At 44.4% G+C, this 19,591-nt stretch overlaps 2 protein-coding genes across 6 annotated transcripts in view; both read left to right on the top strand.

The window, feature by feature from the left end:
* Positions 1-37: 37 nt before the first annotated feature.
* Positions 38-3,477, top strand: LOC127056628 (cytochrome c oxidase subunit 7B, mitochondrial). Its single transcript, XM_050964715.1, has 3 exons — positions 38-163; positions 1,313-1,437; positions 3,255-3,477. Exons 1-3 carry the CDS (start codon positions 127-129, stop codon positions 3,330-3,332), a joined length of 240 nt encoding a protein of 79 aa, XP_050820672.1. The 5' UTR covers positions 38-126; the 3' UTR covers positions 3,333-3,477.
* A 3,802-nt stretch (positions 3,478-7,279) lies between these two features.
* Positions 7,280-19,591, top strand: part of ATP7A (ATPase copper transporting alpha) — a 59,797-nt gene continuing 47,485 nt past the window's right edge. The window contains exon 1 of one of the 5 annotated variants that reach the window (XM_050964577.1): positions 7,280-7,446. The gene's annotated coding sequence lies outside the window, so the exon portion shown is untranslated. Of the gene's footprint in view, positions 7,447-11,222; positions 11,280-12,034; positions 12,059-14,592; positions 14,610-19,049; positions 19,120-19,591 lie in introns of those variants that run through there. The other 4 variants (XM_050964576.1, XM_050964580.1, XM_050964581.1 and 1 more) reach the window with 4 other exon arrangements.

Raw genomic sequence — 19,591 nt, 5'->3', positions numbered from 1 at the left:
GGCGCTGCTGGGGCGCATGCGCAGCGTGCGGACTTCCTGGCTGGCCACCATTTTGTTTTTCACTGCTCGCGAAGGGTATAAGGCGGGGAAGGAGACGGGCAGAAATTATCTGTCTAAGGCGTCAGCATGTTGTCTCTGGCTAGGACCGCGGTGCGCCTCAGCGGTGAGCTGTGGAGGAGCCCTCCGGGGCACAGCTGGGCGGGTACCCCCACAGGGCCCAGTCCCCTCCGGAGCGAGAGCTCCTGACCCTTTTAGCTCCCCTTTCCCGGGTTCCCTGCCGCTCCGCAGCGGAACCGAGTGCCCCCTGCAGTCAGTCGGCTCCGCCTTGGGCACAGGGGTCTGCTCCTACGGATGCTGCTGTAGGAATGAGACTTTGGATTGTTACCTTCCAAAGCAGAGTGAGCGTGATAGATACTGGAAGCTTTTCGATGGCTGGGTGATGTCTTGTGTTTGAGCACATCTGTAAACGTTTGGAAACACGTTTAATTTAGGCTAAGGGGTTTGTAAAGTGGAATCAAAAATGCCTTAATGTTAGGGAGACTGTTTTACTTTGTGACTATTTCAGTGCTTTGGCTATAAAATGCTCTGGAAATAACTTCAGATACAGCCTTTTTGAAGTTGGTTGTCTGGACCTTGAGCTTACCTAACACATTTAATTTCACGAGAGTAAGTTCATACAAAATCTTTCAGATATTGGGATTTATATTTCAGTTAGCATTGTCTACACAGTGCAGGAGTCTTTTTTCTTGTGAGATCATCTTAAGTTTTCTGGCTTCTTTGCTCCTTCTGGAAACACTTGGATTAATTACAGACATTCCTTGTGGAAAAATAACATGCATTGATTAATTCATAAACTAACCATATATTTTAGCATTTCAGAAAGTGATTGTACTTAGAGTTGCACTAGAGTTTCTAAATTTAGTGAACAAAAAGTCTTCATTTCTGTGGGTGTATTTTATAGTTACTTGCTTAATGGAAATTTTAAAGTAGCTTGCCAACCAAACATTATAAAATGTTAATAAGTCTCTTTGATGGATTTGTCTAAAATGGATCATTTTCTCTGTTCCAGCAATTGTGTGGCTTTGTAATACTGCCAGAATGTTATCTTTCTGTTGTAATGAAGAGCATCGTTATTCTTAGTGTTCTGAAGTCCATCTTTTCTAGTAATACTTTCTAGTATTTCTTAAGGGCTTTACGTCTTTATATTTTACCATTTTAAATACATACTCGTGTTTATTACAAAACACTGAAATTTAAGATGGATGGTCACCAGTCCATTGGTACATCTGACATTTTTGACCATTTCTCTTAGCTCGTGGCACTCAGTGGATTGCAGCAAGACAGAGTCACCACAAACATGTGCCTGACTTCCATGATAAATATGGCAACATTATACTACTTGGTGGATCCCTATTTTGTGTCTCCATTTGGGGATATGTAAGTACTGTATGGTTGGTACTATCCCTAGTGTCTGGTATAACTATAGCCCTGAATTTGCAAGTTGTTATGCACCTTTATAAGGATTTGCCTATATGAAGCAACTTGAAATATTAGGGCTTTGGGGTTTCCAGAAAGAGTAATTTTGTATGCATTAATACCCCAAAGAGAAGCGATTCATTAGTCCAACTTTAAACCTAGATCTTCAGTAGGCACTTATTTTAAATGACAATTTACTGCAAGTCTTCAAAACTGTTAAACAGCTTGATTAAATATAAGCTAAGTACGCTTCCTTTTGTCTAATAATTCATTTCCAAAATGGGCAGTTGGATGAGTGAGCTATTCACCTCAAGTTTTCATTTTATGTTGGTGAAAATATTGTGTGGGGCTGTACTATAAGAGCTAAATATTAGACTGATGCTGTTATCCCCTGAATCTCACGGTATCAGTTTTTAAATGTTTTAAAAATAGCTTTCTAATACAGTATGTGACATAAGTCTCCTTTTATGTAGAGTTTATTAAGACAGGTGTTGATGAGTTATTCTTAATATTTCTGTAATATAAATTATTATTGTACAATAGCATCAATGTAATACCAATGGAATCAGTGTAAAGGGCTGAATAAGATGTCATATCTGAGTCTAAAAACAATACTGATAGAGAATGATGCCCTTCAACTGTATTGTCTTTTTAACTTTTTGTTCTTGAACAGTTGCATAGGTTAGAGATACTATAAAACCATCACTCTAAAAGTAGACCCCTAATATGCATAACTGTTACTGTGTATAGCTTTATTGGATTTGAGAGCTACTAACCATTACTGGTAATAATGGTTAGGGTCCTATCAAATTCATGGCTGTGAAAAATGCATCACAGACCATGAAATCTTTTGTGTACTCTTACCATACAATAGGGTACTTTTTTATAGTAAGTACCCTATGCTACAGGGTAAAAGTATACGAAGTACACAGCTTTTCTCAAACTGAGGGTGCCCTCCCAAATAGGGTGACCAGACAGCAAGTGTGAAAAATCTAGACGGGGGTGGGGGTAATAGGAGCCTATATAAGAGAAACCCCCAAAATCAGGACTACCCTTATAAAATCAGGACATCTGGTCATCGTTCAGCCAAAAGGGGATAGCAAGACTATTCTGGGGTGGGGTCACAGTATTGCCACCCTTCTGTGCTGCTGATGGTGGCAGTGTTGCTTTCAGAGCTGGGCATTCAGCCAGCAGCTGCTGCTCTCTGGCCACTCCACTCTGAAGGAAGTGCAGAAATAATAGTGGCAATATTGTGACCCTCCTACAATTGCCTTGTGACCCCTTTTGGGTCAGGACCCTCAGTTTGAGAAATACTGAGTCTTAAGGGCTCTACGTGATTATTTTTTACCATTTTTAAATACATACTCATGTTTATTACAACACTGTGAAATTTAAGATTTAAATATCTGGAAATGTAAAATTAAAGATTTAAAAAATGTGTAACTGTGAAATTTACAAAAATGAACCATGAATGTGGTAGGTACCTAATAATGGTTTTTTCAATCTAGCAGAGCAAGGTATAACATGATCCAATGGCTGAGTTGAAGCTAGACAAACTCAGACTGGAAATAAGGCATAATTATTTAACAGGAGAGTAATCAGTCAGTGGAACAACTTACCAAGGGTCATGATGGAGTTTCTAAAAGATATGCTATCAGAATTATTTTGGGGAAGTTCTGTGATGTTATACAGGAGATCAGCCTAGAGATGTTCACAGTGGTCTTCTGGCCTTGGAATTTGACAAACTTGTTCTTATATAGCTTTTTAATCTATTACAGGTGATAACACAAACTGGAATTGAATGGAATTTATCACCTGTTGGCAGAGTTACCCCAAAAGAATGGAGAGAGAAATAGCTTTTGTTTATTCGGAACTGAAATGTGCAGTAATCCTGAACTGGTCTGAATTTTCATTTATGCCATACATGTAATGGCATCTGTTCACTGATTATTGCCATCTGTGATGTGGCATTACTGGCGTAATAAATATATTTAAAAATTCCTTTGTTCATCTGGGTCTTTTCCTGTCCCATGTTTCATGGCTTGCTATAAAAGTATAGTGAGCAATTTTAAGAATATTGCTTGGTTATAAAATTTTTTCAATTGTGTATATATATGATATTCCTTAAGAACCACTCAGATGAGTTTAGGTTAGATGCAGATAATAAAGTAACTGAAGACAAATGCTGTGAAATGTCTGGTTATTGCAAAAAGATCCATGTGGGCAGACACGTCTACTTGTATAGATTTCATTCACTTCTTGCAGGGACACATTTTTCATTCTTAAATGGCAGCTTTTTTAACAAAGAAGCATTGTACTCTTTTTTTTCTTTCCCACATAGCAATCTTCTTAAGGGGTGCTGGTTTATCAAGTCTCCCTTTCAGGAATCTAGCATCCTCTACTTCTTGCTTACTGGATAATAGAAAGGGAACTTACCTGAATAAATTTTAAGAGTACCCATTAGCCAGAATAATCGTAGTGTGGAGATAGCAGCAAGAAGTGTATGGTTACAGTCGGCAAAAGTAAGTAGAGGGGAGGTCAAAATGCTCAAGAATAGACTGCCTGTATAAGAGGGGAAAACATGGCTTCAGCTTGACATCTGAGTGCAAGAACCATTTCAGCAGAAGTCTGAAGGTCAGTGGGAAGTTGGTAGTACCTGCTTTCTTGCCATCTGTCGTGCTTTTTGGAGCCATGATTTTTCTTAAAGGTCTGACTGAGGCTTTGGCTATACCAGAAGCATTGTACCAACACTGGAATGCTGGATGCTATACCAGCAAAGCACTCCTAGTTTGGCTGCAGCTATGTCGGTTGTGCTTTCCACTGGTATAGTGAAACAGCCTATACTAGTAAAAGTGCTTTGGTGTCAGTGAGGATGGGATTTGATGGTATAATTGCATCTATATTAGAGGCTTCTGCCAGCATAACTGTCTGTCAGGGATCATTCTTCACACACCTGATCAACATACATATACAGGCAGAAGTCTGTAGGTTGAACCTGTTTTTAGACTGAAAGGCAGAGGCAGTAGGTGAAATCCGCATTCTAATATCTATGGAAATTTTGTCACTCATTTCAATTAGGCTGGGATTTTGCTGATTTTCAGAAAATGTAACCCTTCTGCCCCTCTGAGTTGGCAGCAACAAGGGCCGGGTTCAGTATCCAGGGGTTCTGTTCAATAACACAATGCATAACCGGCTCAAGCCCCCACCCAGTGACCTGGGACACTTACATACCACATCCCCCTGGGCGCCTCTAGGAGGCAATACTTCCCCTCTCGCAAGCACGGAGTCTGAGTGTAGCAAAATCCTTTTAATAAAGGAAGGAAACAATGCGGCATCCCATTGGAGAAACACCATGAATAGGATTATACACACACCATAAACAAAAACCCACCTCCAAGTACGTTTGGCAATGTCCTTTCCCCCTTAGGGTCTTAAGTCCAATCACCCCAAAGTCCAACAACTCAAAAGTCTCCAGTCAGTGCCACCCTAGAATTCAAGAGTTCTGCTGCAGCCTTCCCCACTAAGCTGTGCCACTCCTCCAGCTGTCCATGCAAACCACTTCACTCTGCTCACTGTTCCATGGGCTGCTCCAACATGGTGCAAACTGCTCCACTCTGCCAGCCACTTAATGGTAGGTCTTCAGGCTCCACCACTGATTAACACAGCACTCAGTGATGGTCAGCTCTTTCAGTGATTTCAGCTCTTAATAGGGGAGCTGTGGGGCTGGTGCATCATTGGCCCAACATGAATTCAGCTCAGCAGTTTCTGGATGGACTCCTAATGGAATCAAAATTAGCTCTACTCTTTAACAATAGAGAGAGGAGGATGTTCATTGGTGTTCCAGGCCCTCAAAAGGGGTCCATTCCATCAGGTGTACACACAAATCCCCAAGCTCTCTCAATTCACTGGATTTTTGGAACCCATGTCCCTTGTCTAGCAAGTACTACTTAATTTAGGTTGAGTCATTTCTGTCATAAAGCAGTCTAATAGTTCCTCATTCACATAATTAGGGTGACAGCACTTTTCTTTTCCTCCTGCCCCAATAACAAAGAAATTGGTGGTCTCAGCTGTCAAAATAACCATCCCAGGCTGCCTTGCTGGGTGTGCCCATGCAAATATTTGAGATTTCACATTCCTGACATTCTTTCTGCACTTCCCATAATTCACCACCAGATGTTAGGGTAGAGCTCATCCTGACTCTGCTTACATATATTTTGAGCAGTGCCTAGCACAATGGGGTATTAGGAGCAGGGCCAGCACTACCATTTAGGCAGCCTAGGCAATCGCCTAGGGTGCCAGAATAAATGGTGGGTGCTGTTTTGCCGGAGGGAGTGGCAGGCAGCTCTGGTGGAGCTGCTGCAGTCGTGCCTGCGGACGGTCGGCTGCTCGCGCGGCTCCGGTGGACCTCCCGCAGGCATCACTGCGGCAGCTCCACCGGAGCCGCGGACCAGCACTCGGGGCGGCGAAATTCCCGTCCGCCTAGGGCACTCAAACCACTAGCGCCAGTCCTGATTAGGACACTACTATAGCCTTTTGCACCGTAAACTCTACACCCTAGACCAGTCTGAGGAACTAGTAGCTGCCTTATCTCCTGTTGCAACACTTGTGCAAGGGCTCCTGATAACTCTGGAATGTTCTGATAATCTCACTTCCTCAGTTTATGTTAAAAATGAATACTTAGTACTGTCATGAATGCAGGAGACTGAACTAGATGACCTCGAGGTCCCTTCCAGTTCTATGATTTGAAACTCAAATGTAACCTGCCATACAGGGCCGGTGCAACCATTTAGGCAAACTAGGCGGTTGCCTAGGGCGCCAAGATTTGAGGGCGCCAAAAAGCGGCGCCCCCCAAAAATCTTTTAAATGGTTGCAGCCGCTGCTGCTGGAGAGGTAGTCTGAGCTGCCCGCGGCAGCAGCTACCTACAGCCGGCAGCCCAGGGGGCCCCCTGGGTCAGGGCGCAGCCGCAGCAGCCCAGCAGCCCGGGGCGCCCCCAGGGTCAGGGCGCCGGCGCTGCAGCCCAGCAGCCCAGGGCGCCCCCGGGCTCAGCGCGCAGCCGCGGCAGCCCGGCAGCCCAGGGTGCCCCGGGTCAGGGAGCCGCCACGGCAGCCCGGCAGCCCAGGGTGCCCCCGGGGTCAGTGCGCTGCCGCGGCAGCCAGGGGCGTCCCCGGGGTCAGGGAGCTGCTGCGGCAGCCCGGCAGCCCAGGGCACCCCCCCGGTCAGCGCACGGCAGCCCAGCAGCCCAGGGCATCCCCGGGGTCAGGGCGCAGCCGCGGCAGCCCAGGGCACCCCCGGGTCAGGGAGCCTACAGCGCCCCCCGGAGTCAGTGCGCCGGCGCCGCAGCCCGGCAGCCAGGGGCGCCCCCGGGGTCAGCGCCCCGCTGCACGGCAGCCCAGCAGCCAGGGGCAGCCCCGGGGTCAGGGAGCCGCTGCGGCAGCCCGGTAGCCCAGGACGCCCCCAGGGTCAGGGCGCCGGCGCGGCAGCCCGGCAGCCCAGGGCACCCCCGGAGTCAGGGCGCTGGCACAGCAGCCCATGGCGCCCCCGGGGTCAGGGAGCCGCCGCGGCAGCCGGCAGCCCAGGGCACCCCCGGGGTCAGGGAGACGCCGCGGCAGCCCAGAGGTTTGGGCTGACGGGCGGCTGCGCTGACCCAGGGGAATCCCTGAGCTGCAGGCAGAGGCTCAGAATCCCTCTCTCTCCCAGAGCAGGGGCTCCAGCCTCTGAAATTTTTCTCGTTGCCTGGCGGGGGAGCCGGCGGCTGGGCAGAGCTGTGCAGCTCTGCTTAGGGCACGTGGCAGGGGCCCTGCGACAGCGGCGCAACACCAGGGCTTTGCTTCTGGAGGAAAGCCGCGGCTGCCCCCTGGCTCAGCCTCCACGTCAGCCCCAGCGAGGGGCACGGAGAAGAAAAGAGCCTCAGCAGTGGTCTGGTGGAGTGGAGGAAGAAAGAGGACCCTAGCGCTCATGCATTGGGCAAGGTAAGCAAGTGCCTCCCCACAGGTCGGCCTCAGGTGCCTGTGCTCCTGCCCCCTTGGTCCTTAGTGGTCCCTGCTCCTGCTCCCCTTGTGCCTGGACGGCTGGAGAGAACAGCAGCCTGCAGAGCTGAGCTGCCCCAGTGCCCCCAGGCACCCCCCTGCCCCCATCCCCCCCACAGCCCTGACCCCCCAGCTCCAAGCCTAGTCCTTCTGAGCTGGAAACCCCCTCGACCTCATCCCCCCACAGCCCTTACCCCTAGCTCCGAGCCCAGTCCCTCTGAGCTGGAAACCCCCTGACCCCATCCCCCCAACAGCCCTGACCCCCAGCTCTGAGCCTAGCCACTCTGAGCTGGACACCCCCCTGACCCTATCTCCCCACATCCCTGAGCCCAGCCCCTGTGAGCTGGGCACCCCTGAACCCAGAGCCCAGCTCCCCACCCAGCCGTGGGCAACAACAGCACCACCCCCAGGCAACGACAGCCCATTGGTACCAACTATCACAATCACCCAGCAACTGCCCATTATGTAATTGCAAATGCATACATACAATTACAGCTTTTAATGTTTTTAAATAATGTATTTAGTTTATTTTCAAATTATTACAAATTAATTTTTGAATGTATTTCACTAGTTATTTTTTACATTTCCTAATACATGTTACTATAGTATTGCAAATGTTTTATGGAAGGGGCCCCCGATTTTGCTTTGCGCAAGGCCCCCTGGGTCATCTGGGCAGCCCTGTCTGAGTTTTAAGCCCTGCTGCTGGGTTTTGCCTGCAACAGGCAGGCCTAAGCCTGTGAGTGACCCCTACAGCAGCTGCCTGAAGAAGTGCTTGGGGGAATCATGCAGAAGGAGCATGATATTTGTTTGAGTTCTCTCCTCATGGAGGCTGTGCTCCACTTGGTGCAGGACAGCAGTCTCAGCAGGACTCTAGGCCCAGCACCTTGCCTCAGTTTGTAGATTTGTAGTGCACCCATCACCGGGCTCAGTCTGGCACTGCTACCCCTCACCAGTGCCCAAGAAGCAGTCAAAAAAGTTGGATGGACTGGTTAGGTTAGTTGTCATGCTGTTGCTTGGCCAGTGTAGAGACCACTGAATGCATAGTATTCCTCTATGATGTTCTGTCCTGAGCAAAATTGGCATGTTATGAGGTAGTGCCTGTGAGGGACAGGTGTCTGTTTATGTATACAGCCATCATGTCTTAGGTCTTCTGCGAGGGGAGCTTTTCCATCCTGCTTTCATTGGTGACATCTGTGATGCTCTGATAGACATCTATGAAGACATTACTCTAACAGGATCATCTGGCAATACATCACGAGTTGATGCAAAGGCTCTTACAAAAGCCATTTCTAGTTTCAAGTTTCTTGTTTCTCTTGTTTTGTGGTATGACATATTGTTTGAGATCAACATAACTAGCAAACAACTTCAGGCAAAAGAATTTGATATATGTGATGCCATTAATCAACTTGGAGAAACCAAGAAGTTTCTTGTGGGCCGCAGCAGTGACGCAGCCTTCGAGAAAACATTGGTAGATGCAGGTGAACTTGCGGAGGAGTTGGATGTACCGGCACTTTTTGAACCAGATCCAATCTGTATTAGAAAGAAGAGGAAGCAGTTCACATATGAAGCAGATGACGAACCTATTTATGATCCGAAAGAAAAATTCAAAGTGAACTTTTACTTTGCAGTCATTGACACAGCAATACATTCGGTTGAAGAAAGATTCACATTGATGCAGCAAATTAGTTCAGTATTTGGCTTCATATATGATGTTTACAGTTTGCAAAATAAAACACCAAAGCAAATTATGGAACATTGCTTGAATCTGGAGAAAGCTTTGCAACATGGTGAATCCAAAGATATTGATGCCTTTGACTTGTGCAGTGAATTGCAAGCTATTGCAAGACGAGTCCAAAGGAGTTCATCACCGCAAGATGTATTGAACTTCATATGGGAAAATAAGCCGACAGATAGTGTCCCTAACACAGTTATTGCTCTTCGCATCCTGTTGACTCTCCCAGTTTCTGTGGCCAGTAGTGAGCAAAGCTTCTCGAAGCTCAAGTTGATAAAAACATATATGCGAACATCAATGTTGCAACAAAGACTTGTTGGGCTATCTACCTTGTCAATAGAACATGACATTGCTCACAGCATTGACTTGGAGGAACTTGTTTCTAAATTTGCTAAACTTAAAGCGCGGAAACATAAATTCTAAATTATAACATGTTACTCTGTGTATTGTGTATAATGTATGTGATTTGGGGGGTCGGGGGGCGCAAGATGGAAGTTTCGCCTAGGGTGCAAAATATCCTTGCACTGGCCCTGTTGCCATATGATCCTGAAGACTGACTTTCTGACCTAAGTGGAGGTGGGAATATTACCTGTGATTATAGAGCCCTTTGTCATTTTGCAGGTATAGGACATCAGTGGTTTAAGACTTGTTTTGATGCCTGATCCCTTCTGATTTTTATGTTATACCCCCCAAAGGAGTATTTTTACAAACAGATCTTAGTAGCTTTTAATATTTGTTTACTGGTGCAATTCACTGCGCTAAGATCGCTTCAGTTAGATGTGTGCAGGGCAAGTGCCCACCATCTTTCCCCTGCCTTCCACTGTGGTGGTAAAATACATTAATATAGTTGCTTCTTGTTTTTTAAGGTATCTGATAAAGGAACTACATAGGTCTGTATATGATGGTCAAAACAAACACAGTATTTAATTTACAAAAAGTCTATATACACTTCTGCAGCTAGGTGCTGCAAGTGAAAACAGGGAAAAACAGAAGACACCACTCTCTAATGGAAATACTGTATGACACCCACCCTCATAAGCTGATGTTACAGTAGGTTTCCAAACTTTAATCACTTAGAAAAATAAAGGGACCAGCAGTCAGCCATGGTTACCAACTCCTCTTCTTCCATGGTTGGTGCTAGGTTCACCTTCCTTGTCACAAAGCTCAGGACCGGCGCTAGGGGTTTTAGCGCCCTAGGCGCACGGCAATTTCGCTGCCCCGTGCCCTGGTCCCGCGGCTCCGGTGGAGCTGCCGCAGTCGTGCCTGCGGAGGGTCCCCTGGTCCGCGGCTCCGGTGGAGCTGCCGCAGTGGTGCCTGCGGGAGGTCCACCAGAGCCGTGGGAGCAGCTGACCATCCGCAGTCATGCCTGCAGCAGCTCCATCGGAGCTACGGACCAACGGACCCTCCGCAGGCATGACTGCGGCAGCTCCACCGGAACCGCCTGCCACCTCCTCCAGCAAAATGCGGCCCACTAATAATCCTGGTGCCCTAGGTGATTGCCTAAGCTGCCTAAATGGAAGCACTGGCCCTGACAAAGCTCCACTCTATCTTGAAAAAATTGAACAAAATGACTTTATCCTCCATTGCTCGTGGAAGTTTTTTTTTTTGTAAACGAGAACATTAAATTAACCTGCGATGTTTCATTCAGCTTTTCAAAACTAAATGACAGCCACTTGGCCAGAATCAGACCTCCTCTAGGGCCCAGTGACTGCGCTGTCGCCAGTGCCTCGCTGTAGCAAACACGCTTGACTGACACTGTCCCCCCCCCCGTTCCCTTTCTCGCATTGGTGGGACCTGAAACGCGTACGTGCCGCTCCGCCACACGAGGCCGGGCTCCCCCTTGTCACGTGATTGGGGGAACTAGCCCGAGCTCTGTCACGTGGCTTGCTGCACGGGGATGGCACAAAGGGGCTGGCAACAGTCGGGGGCGGGGCCAATGTGGCGCGGGGCCATCAGGGGGCGGAGTCGCCCTGCTGCGCCGGGGGGTGGGGGTTGCTAGCGCTGCTGTTGCGGGGAAGGAGCTCCGCTGGCGGATCGCTGCTGGGTGAGTGCGTGCGCGCGCGTTCCCTCGCCTGGCGCCGGCCGCGTCCCTCGGCACGCGCGTACCCCCGTCTGCCGTGGTCACTGCTGCCCCGCGCTGTGGTGGGCTGTAGCTCCGCTCCCCGGGCTCTGACGTGGGGTGGGGGAAGCTGTGGCAGCGGGCAGCGCGCTGCTCAGGCCCAACAGCCCCGGATTCTGGTGACACCCCCTCCCGCCGCCCCGCTCTCTGGGTGGCTGAGCCGCTGGCCACGCGGACCAGAGATCGCCGTGGTGGGCGCCCCAGGAATATGGGGGAAACAGTTTTTCCATCCCGCAAAACGTTTGAGTTATATGCTTGTTGGGGGAGGCCGGGAGGGAGAATGCATCAGACCCGCGTCAGGTGTGAGGGGCTATGCCAGCAGGAGAAGCCTCCCCCATATCTCTTCCTCTCATCCCCGAAAGCGACAGGTATGTGTGATTAGAGATGGCCAGGATGATCCAAGCAGGGTTGTTGTGGCTATTGGCCCCAGGAGGGTATGAGAGAGACACGGTGGGTCAAATAATATCTTTTACTTCCCTTGGTGAAAGAGACAAACTTTCTAGTGTACACAAAGCTCAGTTTCAGTCAGAGCTGAACAAGACCTCAGTATAAACTCAAAAGCTTGTCTCTCTTAACAGAAGTTGGTCCAATAAAAGATGTTCCTTGACTCACCTGGTCTTTCAGGATGATCCAGGTCATCTTCGGGAAACGTAAGGTGGTGATTAAAAGGCTACTGCTGGCTTAATAACATGCTGTAATCAGACGTGAGTCTTCACTTTTATTAGTGACATTAGATTATTAAAGAGTTCATAAAATCCATACATCTCTTAACAGATTGGGATGGTGTGTTTTGTTTTATTTTGTTTTATTTCTCCCAGCTTGGATATATTCATATCCATATTCAGTTTCTCTCTTCTAGTCAGTTTCTTTCAACATCCTGGGTTTTCTAGGAAGTGAGGGGGAGTCTGCTTGAATTGGAAACCGCCTCCCCCATTAATAAAATATTGTAGAGGCACTTATGCTGGTGTTAAGTTTTGTAAAGGCAATTTTTGTTTGTTATAAAGTGTAAGTTTAGAACCAAACTTCAGCTGAATGTTCCTTTTACATTTGTGTTTAGCAGCTAGTTAACGGAGTGACTGTGCATTTTATATGTAGTGTAGTTGTCACGGGATTGGTCTCAGGATATTAGAGAGATAAGGTGGGTGATCGGATCAATTTTTGGTGGTCAGAGTGACTCTTGCCTCACCTACTTTGTGCACTCTATAGACGGAGGGGTGTATACTGAACCCAACAGGGTGTTCCCTAGTTAATTGCTTTGCTTCTCTACCAATTTGCTTACTCTCGTGATAGTGTCTGTAACAGGTGCTGTTGCTAAATTGGAATAGTATCAGTATAAATTCCATTATTGCAGACACAGTTGATACCAAGGGGTTAAGTGATGTCTAACTAGGAGGAGATGATGATAACAACAACTAGCTCTTCTGCATCACTTTTCTCCATCAGATCTCAATGTGTTACAAGAGAGATCGGTATCATTATCCTCATTTGGAATATAGCTGCTGGCCTGCAGCATAACTTTTGTCTAGTCCAAGCAAAAAGCTTTTCATTTCAATATAACTGCATATCTATATAATAAGATTCCAGGATTTTCATGCCACTCTAAGGCCTAGAATGTCTGTTGAGTCAATGTGAAGCAATGCAAACAGCTACAAGCCTGGTTGAGAGCATTTTATGTTTAGAATATCACCAGGTTTAATTATCACTGGGAATCAGTCTGTTAAAGTCTGTGTAAGTTCTCAGTCATGAGATCACCAAATTCACTTCACATGCTAATGAGAATCCCTTAGTTTATTCTTCCTACCATAACATAATGGGTGGCAGGGAGAGGGAGGCCACCAGGCCATTATGAAGAAATATGGAAGGACCTTTGTGAAGGCTGAGGAAAATTCCTTGGCTTCTTCCTGTTCTATTTTTTATGCCGTATTCATCACTGTAATATCTGAGCATCTCCCAGTAGTGTATTAAGCAAGAAGACTAACACATGTTAGTTGTGTACTTTTTCTACTTTCTTCCCTCCTTCCTTTCCTCTGTCTTTGAGAGGTATTCTTCCTCTCAGAGGGGAACTCCCAGTGAACTAAATCCTTTGCTTTCTTCATTTGGCTGAAATATTGCAGCATATCTAATGGGAACTGTGTCAGTTTTTTGGATTTCCTCATTGGTAGTATTGCTGGAAGAGACAGTATTTATGCAGAAATAATCTTCAATTTGATGGTGGAATAATAAATTGGCCAAGAAATAATTGTTTATACTTGATAGTGCAAAGGTATAGTCAAGTGTATATAATACCACCTGTGAATCTATTGTCTGGACATACACACAAACTATAATTATCATTCTCTACTCAAGTTATTTCAATTAAATGTATGTAAGGGAAGAATAGACCTTTTGCCTCTTCTGCAGGTAGTCAACAGGCAAAAAATGGAATTTAGTGTTTTTACTGTTCTCATATTTTTATTTACACTTGGATAATTCATTATGCATTTTTCTTCTTAGTGTTTTTAGACTAATCTAAAAAATAAATAGCCTCTGTTAGTCTTATTATATACCCACATAATTGAGGTGTTTTAAGATGCATTCTATCCCTTAGTGTTTAAATGGTCCTATTTGAGCTATATTCATATTCTCCAAAACCCTCCATTTGCCATTGTCTGTAGTGTTTGCTGGGAAGGATAGAAGCAAGAAACAGGATTTGCAATTAATTGTTCTCAAGTTTTATTAAGCTCCTGTTTGAACTGAAGTAAAAATGTTTGCCATTTAGACTTTGACGTGCATCTTATAAAGAGCTAGAAGCTCTGAAAGGATTTTTCATAATCTATATAACCCAGGCAAGACTCATTAATATCTGGATTTTTTCAGTTTTTAGGTCAAGTAGTGTGAAATATAACCAGTTGAGAGTCTCACAAAGCTTAGATGTGTATTTAGGATGTGCCGTTGTCCCTAAAATATCTAGTTACCTTACAGCATAGGTAAGAGCAGTGCATGTAATCATTTGCCGATAAAGACCAAAAAATTCGATTAGGTTAGCCTCACTGGCAAACTCTGGTGTAACTTTCCCTTCAGACCATTCAAAAAACGCCACTTCTGTAGTTTACAAAATGCTTTAACAATTAGAAACAGTAAATTACAACATATCTGGCAACCTGGTCCTAACAAGACATGTGCCTGTTATCAGCCTGATCATATACCTTGTGTGCTATATCCCTTTAGCCTAACCTTTGCCTGTTTTATATCTTTGCAGATTGTAATGTCTTTGAGGTAGGGTCGCATATTTCTTTTTCATACAATTCCTAGCACATCTTTCATGCTACCATAATACAAATAATAAATATGAATATGTATAAATGAGGAAACATTGGTTTATAAACTCAAATTTGTCTCTAGCAGTTAACAGAATACTCGTGTAATACCTTTGGGATTCTGTTTCAACCTGCTGTATGATTTCAAATATGTCCACTGACTCTCTCTTCTTAATTTTTGCCAGCTGTAAATTGAGGTGTTGACCCCCGCCCCCAAGGTATTTTGAGGATGAATATTTGTACAACTTAGAAAACTTAGAAAAATGGTCGGTGTTGTACACGTGCTGTGTTTCCAGTTGAGAGTCTGGGATTTTAGCAGTCTCGCAATCTTCATTTTACATGACTGATATTCTTTTTTTCAAATGTCCACATGGTAACATGTAGTTGTGAGTGATTATATTTTGAACCCCTCAAACTTCAGTTGATTCCATTTCTGATTATTCTACTTTCAAAATTCACTGTTTGCACATTAGAAAGGATGGCTTAACTGGTTGTGGCGCTGTAGCTCTCTTAGTTTATGCCTGATTAGAGCTTCTTTTCCTCTTCTACAGAGAAATACAGGTTCTTTCCCTCCAGATCTCCTCAACTCCGTATTGCAAACACCTTTTCTTGAGTCCCTTGGAGAAAATGTGGTATTTGGAATCAAACTTAGGGAGACAATCAGACCAAATAATGAAGCCTACAGTACCTCAGTCTAGTGGCAAAGGTCCTGTGGAGTCTAAATATTTTTTATAAACCTGCTAGTCAGCCACTGAGAGCATCTTCACTATTTGCTATTCTACTATTGCAGAGCCAGCCTATTCCTAGTATTGTGCTGACTTCATTGATGGTGTTGATATACAAACAAGGAAGTAATATTGTTTTGGGTTTTGTAAAACACAGGGAGAAGAATAATGGGAAAGGATAAAAACTGGCCGAGAAAGGCGTTTCGAAGGATATTACACAGTAAAGAATATAATAAAAAGTACAATAAAAAGCTATCGGGTGCCTTACAAATCCCATTTGGGGCCAGGCTTGTATATGAGATGGTGATGCTTTTGACTTTCTTCCAGCACAGCAGTGATGGATTGAGAACCTTTTAGTTTCTTGCATCTTAGTTGTGTTTCTGTTTAAATTAATGGTAGAAACTGCCTACCTTAGACTGACATGCCGCTTGTTTGTGATGGCAAATCCTAAATCTTCTTTTTAGAAGGTTTACCATTTAAGCAATATCTTGGCTTTGAGTTCAACCATTTTTTATCTAAAACAAAATGGGATTGGAACCTCTAGTTAATACAGTTTTATAAATGTGTACTTGACAATCTTGTATTACAAGTTACTCACTAGACACTGCTTGCCTGCTGGTGTAATGGTTACGATCTTAACATGTAGTATATAATAATATATGGTACTTGACATACTTTTCAAACACTGAATAGGATTTTGATTTATAGCTGAAGCTTCAGCCAGAACTTGCCTCTACCATCATCAGACTTTAATCATTCCTTGTAGAATGAGCTGCTTCTCTGAGCTACTGCAGATAAAAAAATGCCCTTGAGTTTATAGGTAGACTGTGTCGTCCTAAATATAAGACCATATTGTAGTTTAACCCACTACAGTCTTGATACAGGAGATAATCCTTCAGCCTACGTTCCACAAATGACCATGATTTGGAACTTAAGATGGCGACAGTCTGTTGCTCTACAAATGCTGTCTATTTTCTGAGTTGCTATTCAAAGGAAGTAAAGTAATGTACAGCATTGGTCCCACAGAAGCCAACTTTGACATTCATGGCATACTGCAAGACTCATTTGTTTACAAAGGCATTTACTGATGGAGTTGCTTAGGAGAACTGCTGTCTCTTTGGTCAGAGAGGTAACATATTTTAGGGCTTTCCTACACTTAAAATGATACAGAAGCATGGCTGCACCCGCTAGAGCACTTCAGTGTAGACAGTGCCTATGCCAACAAGAGGGATTTGCTCATCGCCATAGGTAATCCACCTCTCCGAGAGGTGATAACTGAGTCGACAGAAGAGTTCTTCCATAGACCTAGTACTGTCTACGTGGGGGACTTAGGTTAGCTTAACTACTCTGCTCAGGGGTTGGGTTTTTCATACTCTGATCGACATAGTAAACTGACCTAATTTTTTTGTGTAGACCAGGCCTTAGTTGTTTTGAGTAACCAGAGGATAGCAGTTGTTTAACACTTATGGTTGTTTGAATGCATCTGGAGATTAGCAAATCCTATTAATGCAAAACAAAAACAACAACAAAAAAACATAAGGTAGAGAAGTTGTGAAAGTCATCCGGGTGGGCCTTGTAATTCATTAGAATGGTCCCTGTCTACAGGAGTTTAAAAATGCCGCAGGATGGTTTTTAAAAATTAATTTTCAGTAATGTTGCTTCTTATAGCTTGGTAGAATATTTCCTACCATATGGATTTGAAGATGATATGGGTGAAACAGTTCAATAAACAATGGTATAGTGATTGACATGATTGGGAATCAAGAACTCAAAAGTTAAAATCCTGGCTCTCTCACTCTCAGCTCGCTGTGTGGCTTGAACATGTCATTTAACTTTGGTATCTGTCCTCACATGTAAAATGGGGATAAGATGCATCTTCAACACAGGAGTATAAGGATTAATTATTAATATTTGTGCTAGCCAAATTATATAACATAATTAGCATGTCACAGGCTATTCAATGGAGAGTATGTCTTCATTTAATATTATCGCTAAGAAGAAATTGCGGTCACAAAGTTCCTCTTCAGCTTCAATCAGACCTTTCTGCCCTTAGTGTAGTACTTAGTGTAGAACCTTGTAATTTAGGGCATGTCTTCACTGGCAGTGTATCTACACTGACACTTTACAGTGCTGAAACTTGGAGTGCTCAAGGGTGTTTTTTCACAGTCCCTGTGCAAGAAAGTTGCAGCGCTGTAAAGTGCCATTGTAGACGAGCCCTAATTCAGATGTAAATTTGTTCGTTTTTTGTTAAATTAAGTTCAGACTGGCCATATGTGAAGGAGAGGAAGATGGTATCATACCCTTTCCTAGGATTTTTATGACATCCTTATTCTAATAAAAGAGTATTTACCACAAGAACAGTTTCAATTTAATGACATCGGAAGTTCCTAGATAAAGGGATAGATGAGTAAGTTGTCTTCCTCTCTGGTCACTTTGCGGGAAGGAGAGAGTGAGCTGTGAGTGGAAACTGCATAGTGCCCCAGGCTCTTGCTTATCTTGTTGTCCTTAAGCATGACCCCACCCAATCAGAATAGTTGGTATCTGAACTGGCAGCATCTTCTGTCTGCTTTAATTTGGATTTTATACCAAGAAACAGACTCCTTTTCCTGAAAAGCATGTTTTCTCCTGATAAAGGAATCACAGTTTAGCAGGATACAATATAACTGAAATATATCTTCACTAGTCAGAATGTGATTGCCTTTTCCTGGTCTTAGCTACCGGGCATAGATGAGAGGAAAAATAAAATTAAGTGCTGTCAAAGATGACTCATCACATTTCTTTTTCTGCACATCTCTTGCAAAACGTTTGATGTTGCAAAAAGATGCCTTCTACTTCTCTTGGATACTTACTCTAAAAGAATTGTCATTTATTTCCATATATTGTTTTGTCGAAAATAAAGGTCAAAAGTGACATTTCCAAGAAGCTCGATCCAATTGGGAGCTGTAGTTTCCAGGAACCAGCAGATCCTAGTTTGTTTGCACATCTTACTTTCAAACAATTTAATGCTCTTAATTAAAAATAATTTTATCCCGCTTCTGATCACCTTTATTTTGGTAGGTAGGTCAGTTAGTAGTTCTACCAGGTTCTGGTTACTGACATGCCATATATTGCTGCATGACATCTAGCACGTTACTTAATGTTGTGTTTCAGTGTTCCCATTTGAAAAATGGGGATACTTTCCTACCTGATAGTGGGGTTTTGCGACTGAGTTAATGTTTTTAAAATGTAGGCCTACATTTTCAAAACGGATCCGGGACTTCTTGGGTACTTTTAATTTTTGGGAGTCTAGTTAATAACACCTTGAAGGGGCCTAATTTTAAGTACTAACACTTGTTCTCTGAAGATCAGATTCCTTTAAAATGCCTCACCGTGGGTATCCAAAAAAGTAGTTACCCCAAATCACCAGGCACACTTGAAAATTTGGGCTATAAAATTATCCAAGTGCGAAATACAGTATTTTGTAACTAGCTGTATTATCTTTTGTCATTCTGCCTCAATAGTGGGTGTGTGAACCTAATGCCAAGAGAATGATCAGGATTCATGAAGAATGAAAATTCGAACTGTAATAGACAAAGATGGCCATATTGTGTCATGGTGCAGTATGGTCCACTAATTTCCACATGACTTGCTGCTAATCAATAAGGAGGTGCAGACTCTGCAGATTCCAGGTCTCAATGTGGAGTGTTCCATCCAGCGCTGGAGTATGAGGAGTGGCACAACATGCATGAACAGCTGTAATTGAAGGTGGTGTAATGGTTAGAGCTTTTGGCCAAGAAGCCAGGGGCTGCTAGTTCGCCACCCCACCTGCCCTGCAGGGTTACAACAGCTGGGTACACCATGCAGGGGACTCCACCCCAGTGTGCATAGCAGCTCTGACAAAATAACTACATGAAACTGGAGCAGAGAGTATGGCTTTAAACCCTGACTCAGTAAAAACTGTGGCTCACGGATTAGGATAGACCCTGCCCTGCAGAGCCCTGGGAAACTCTTCTTACATAACATAAGAACCAGGGATCAGACAATGAAACCAATTGGCAGCAGATTTCAAACAAACAAAAGGAAGTACTTCTTCACACAACACAAAGTCAGCCTGTGGAACTCTTTCCCAGGGGATGGTGTGAAGGCCAAAACTATAACTGGATTCAAAAAAAGAATTACCATATATACTCATTCATAAGCTGAATTTTTTTAGTAAAAAAGGGAAACACCAGAGAAG

Source organism: Gopherus flavomarginatus, chromosome 8 (genome assembly GCF_025201925.1).
Source record: "Gopherus flavomarginatus isolate rGopFla2 chromosome 8, rGopFla2.mat.asm, whole genome shotgun sequence".
Lineage (NCBI taxonomy): Eukaryota > Metazoa > Chordata > Testudines > Testudinidae > Gopherus > Gopherus flavomarginatus.
Note: the sequence above shows the minus strand (reverse complement) of the source record. Positions and strands in the feature narration are given on the sequence as shown.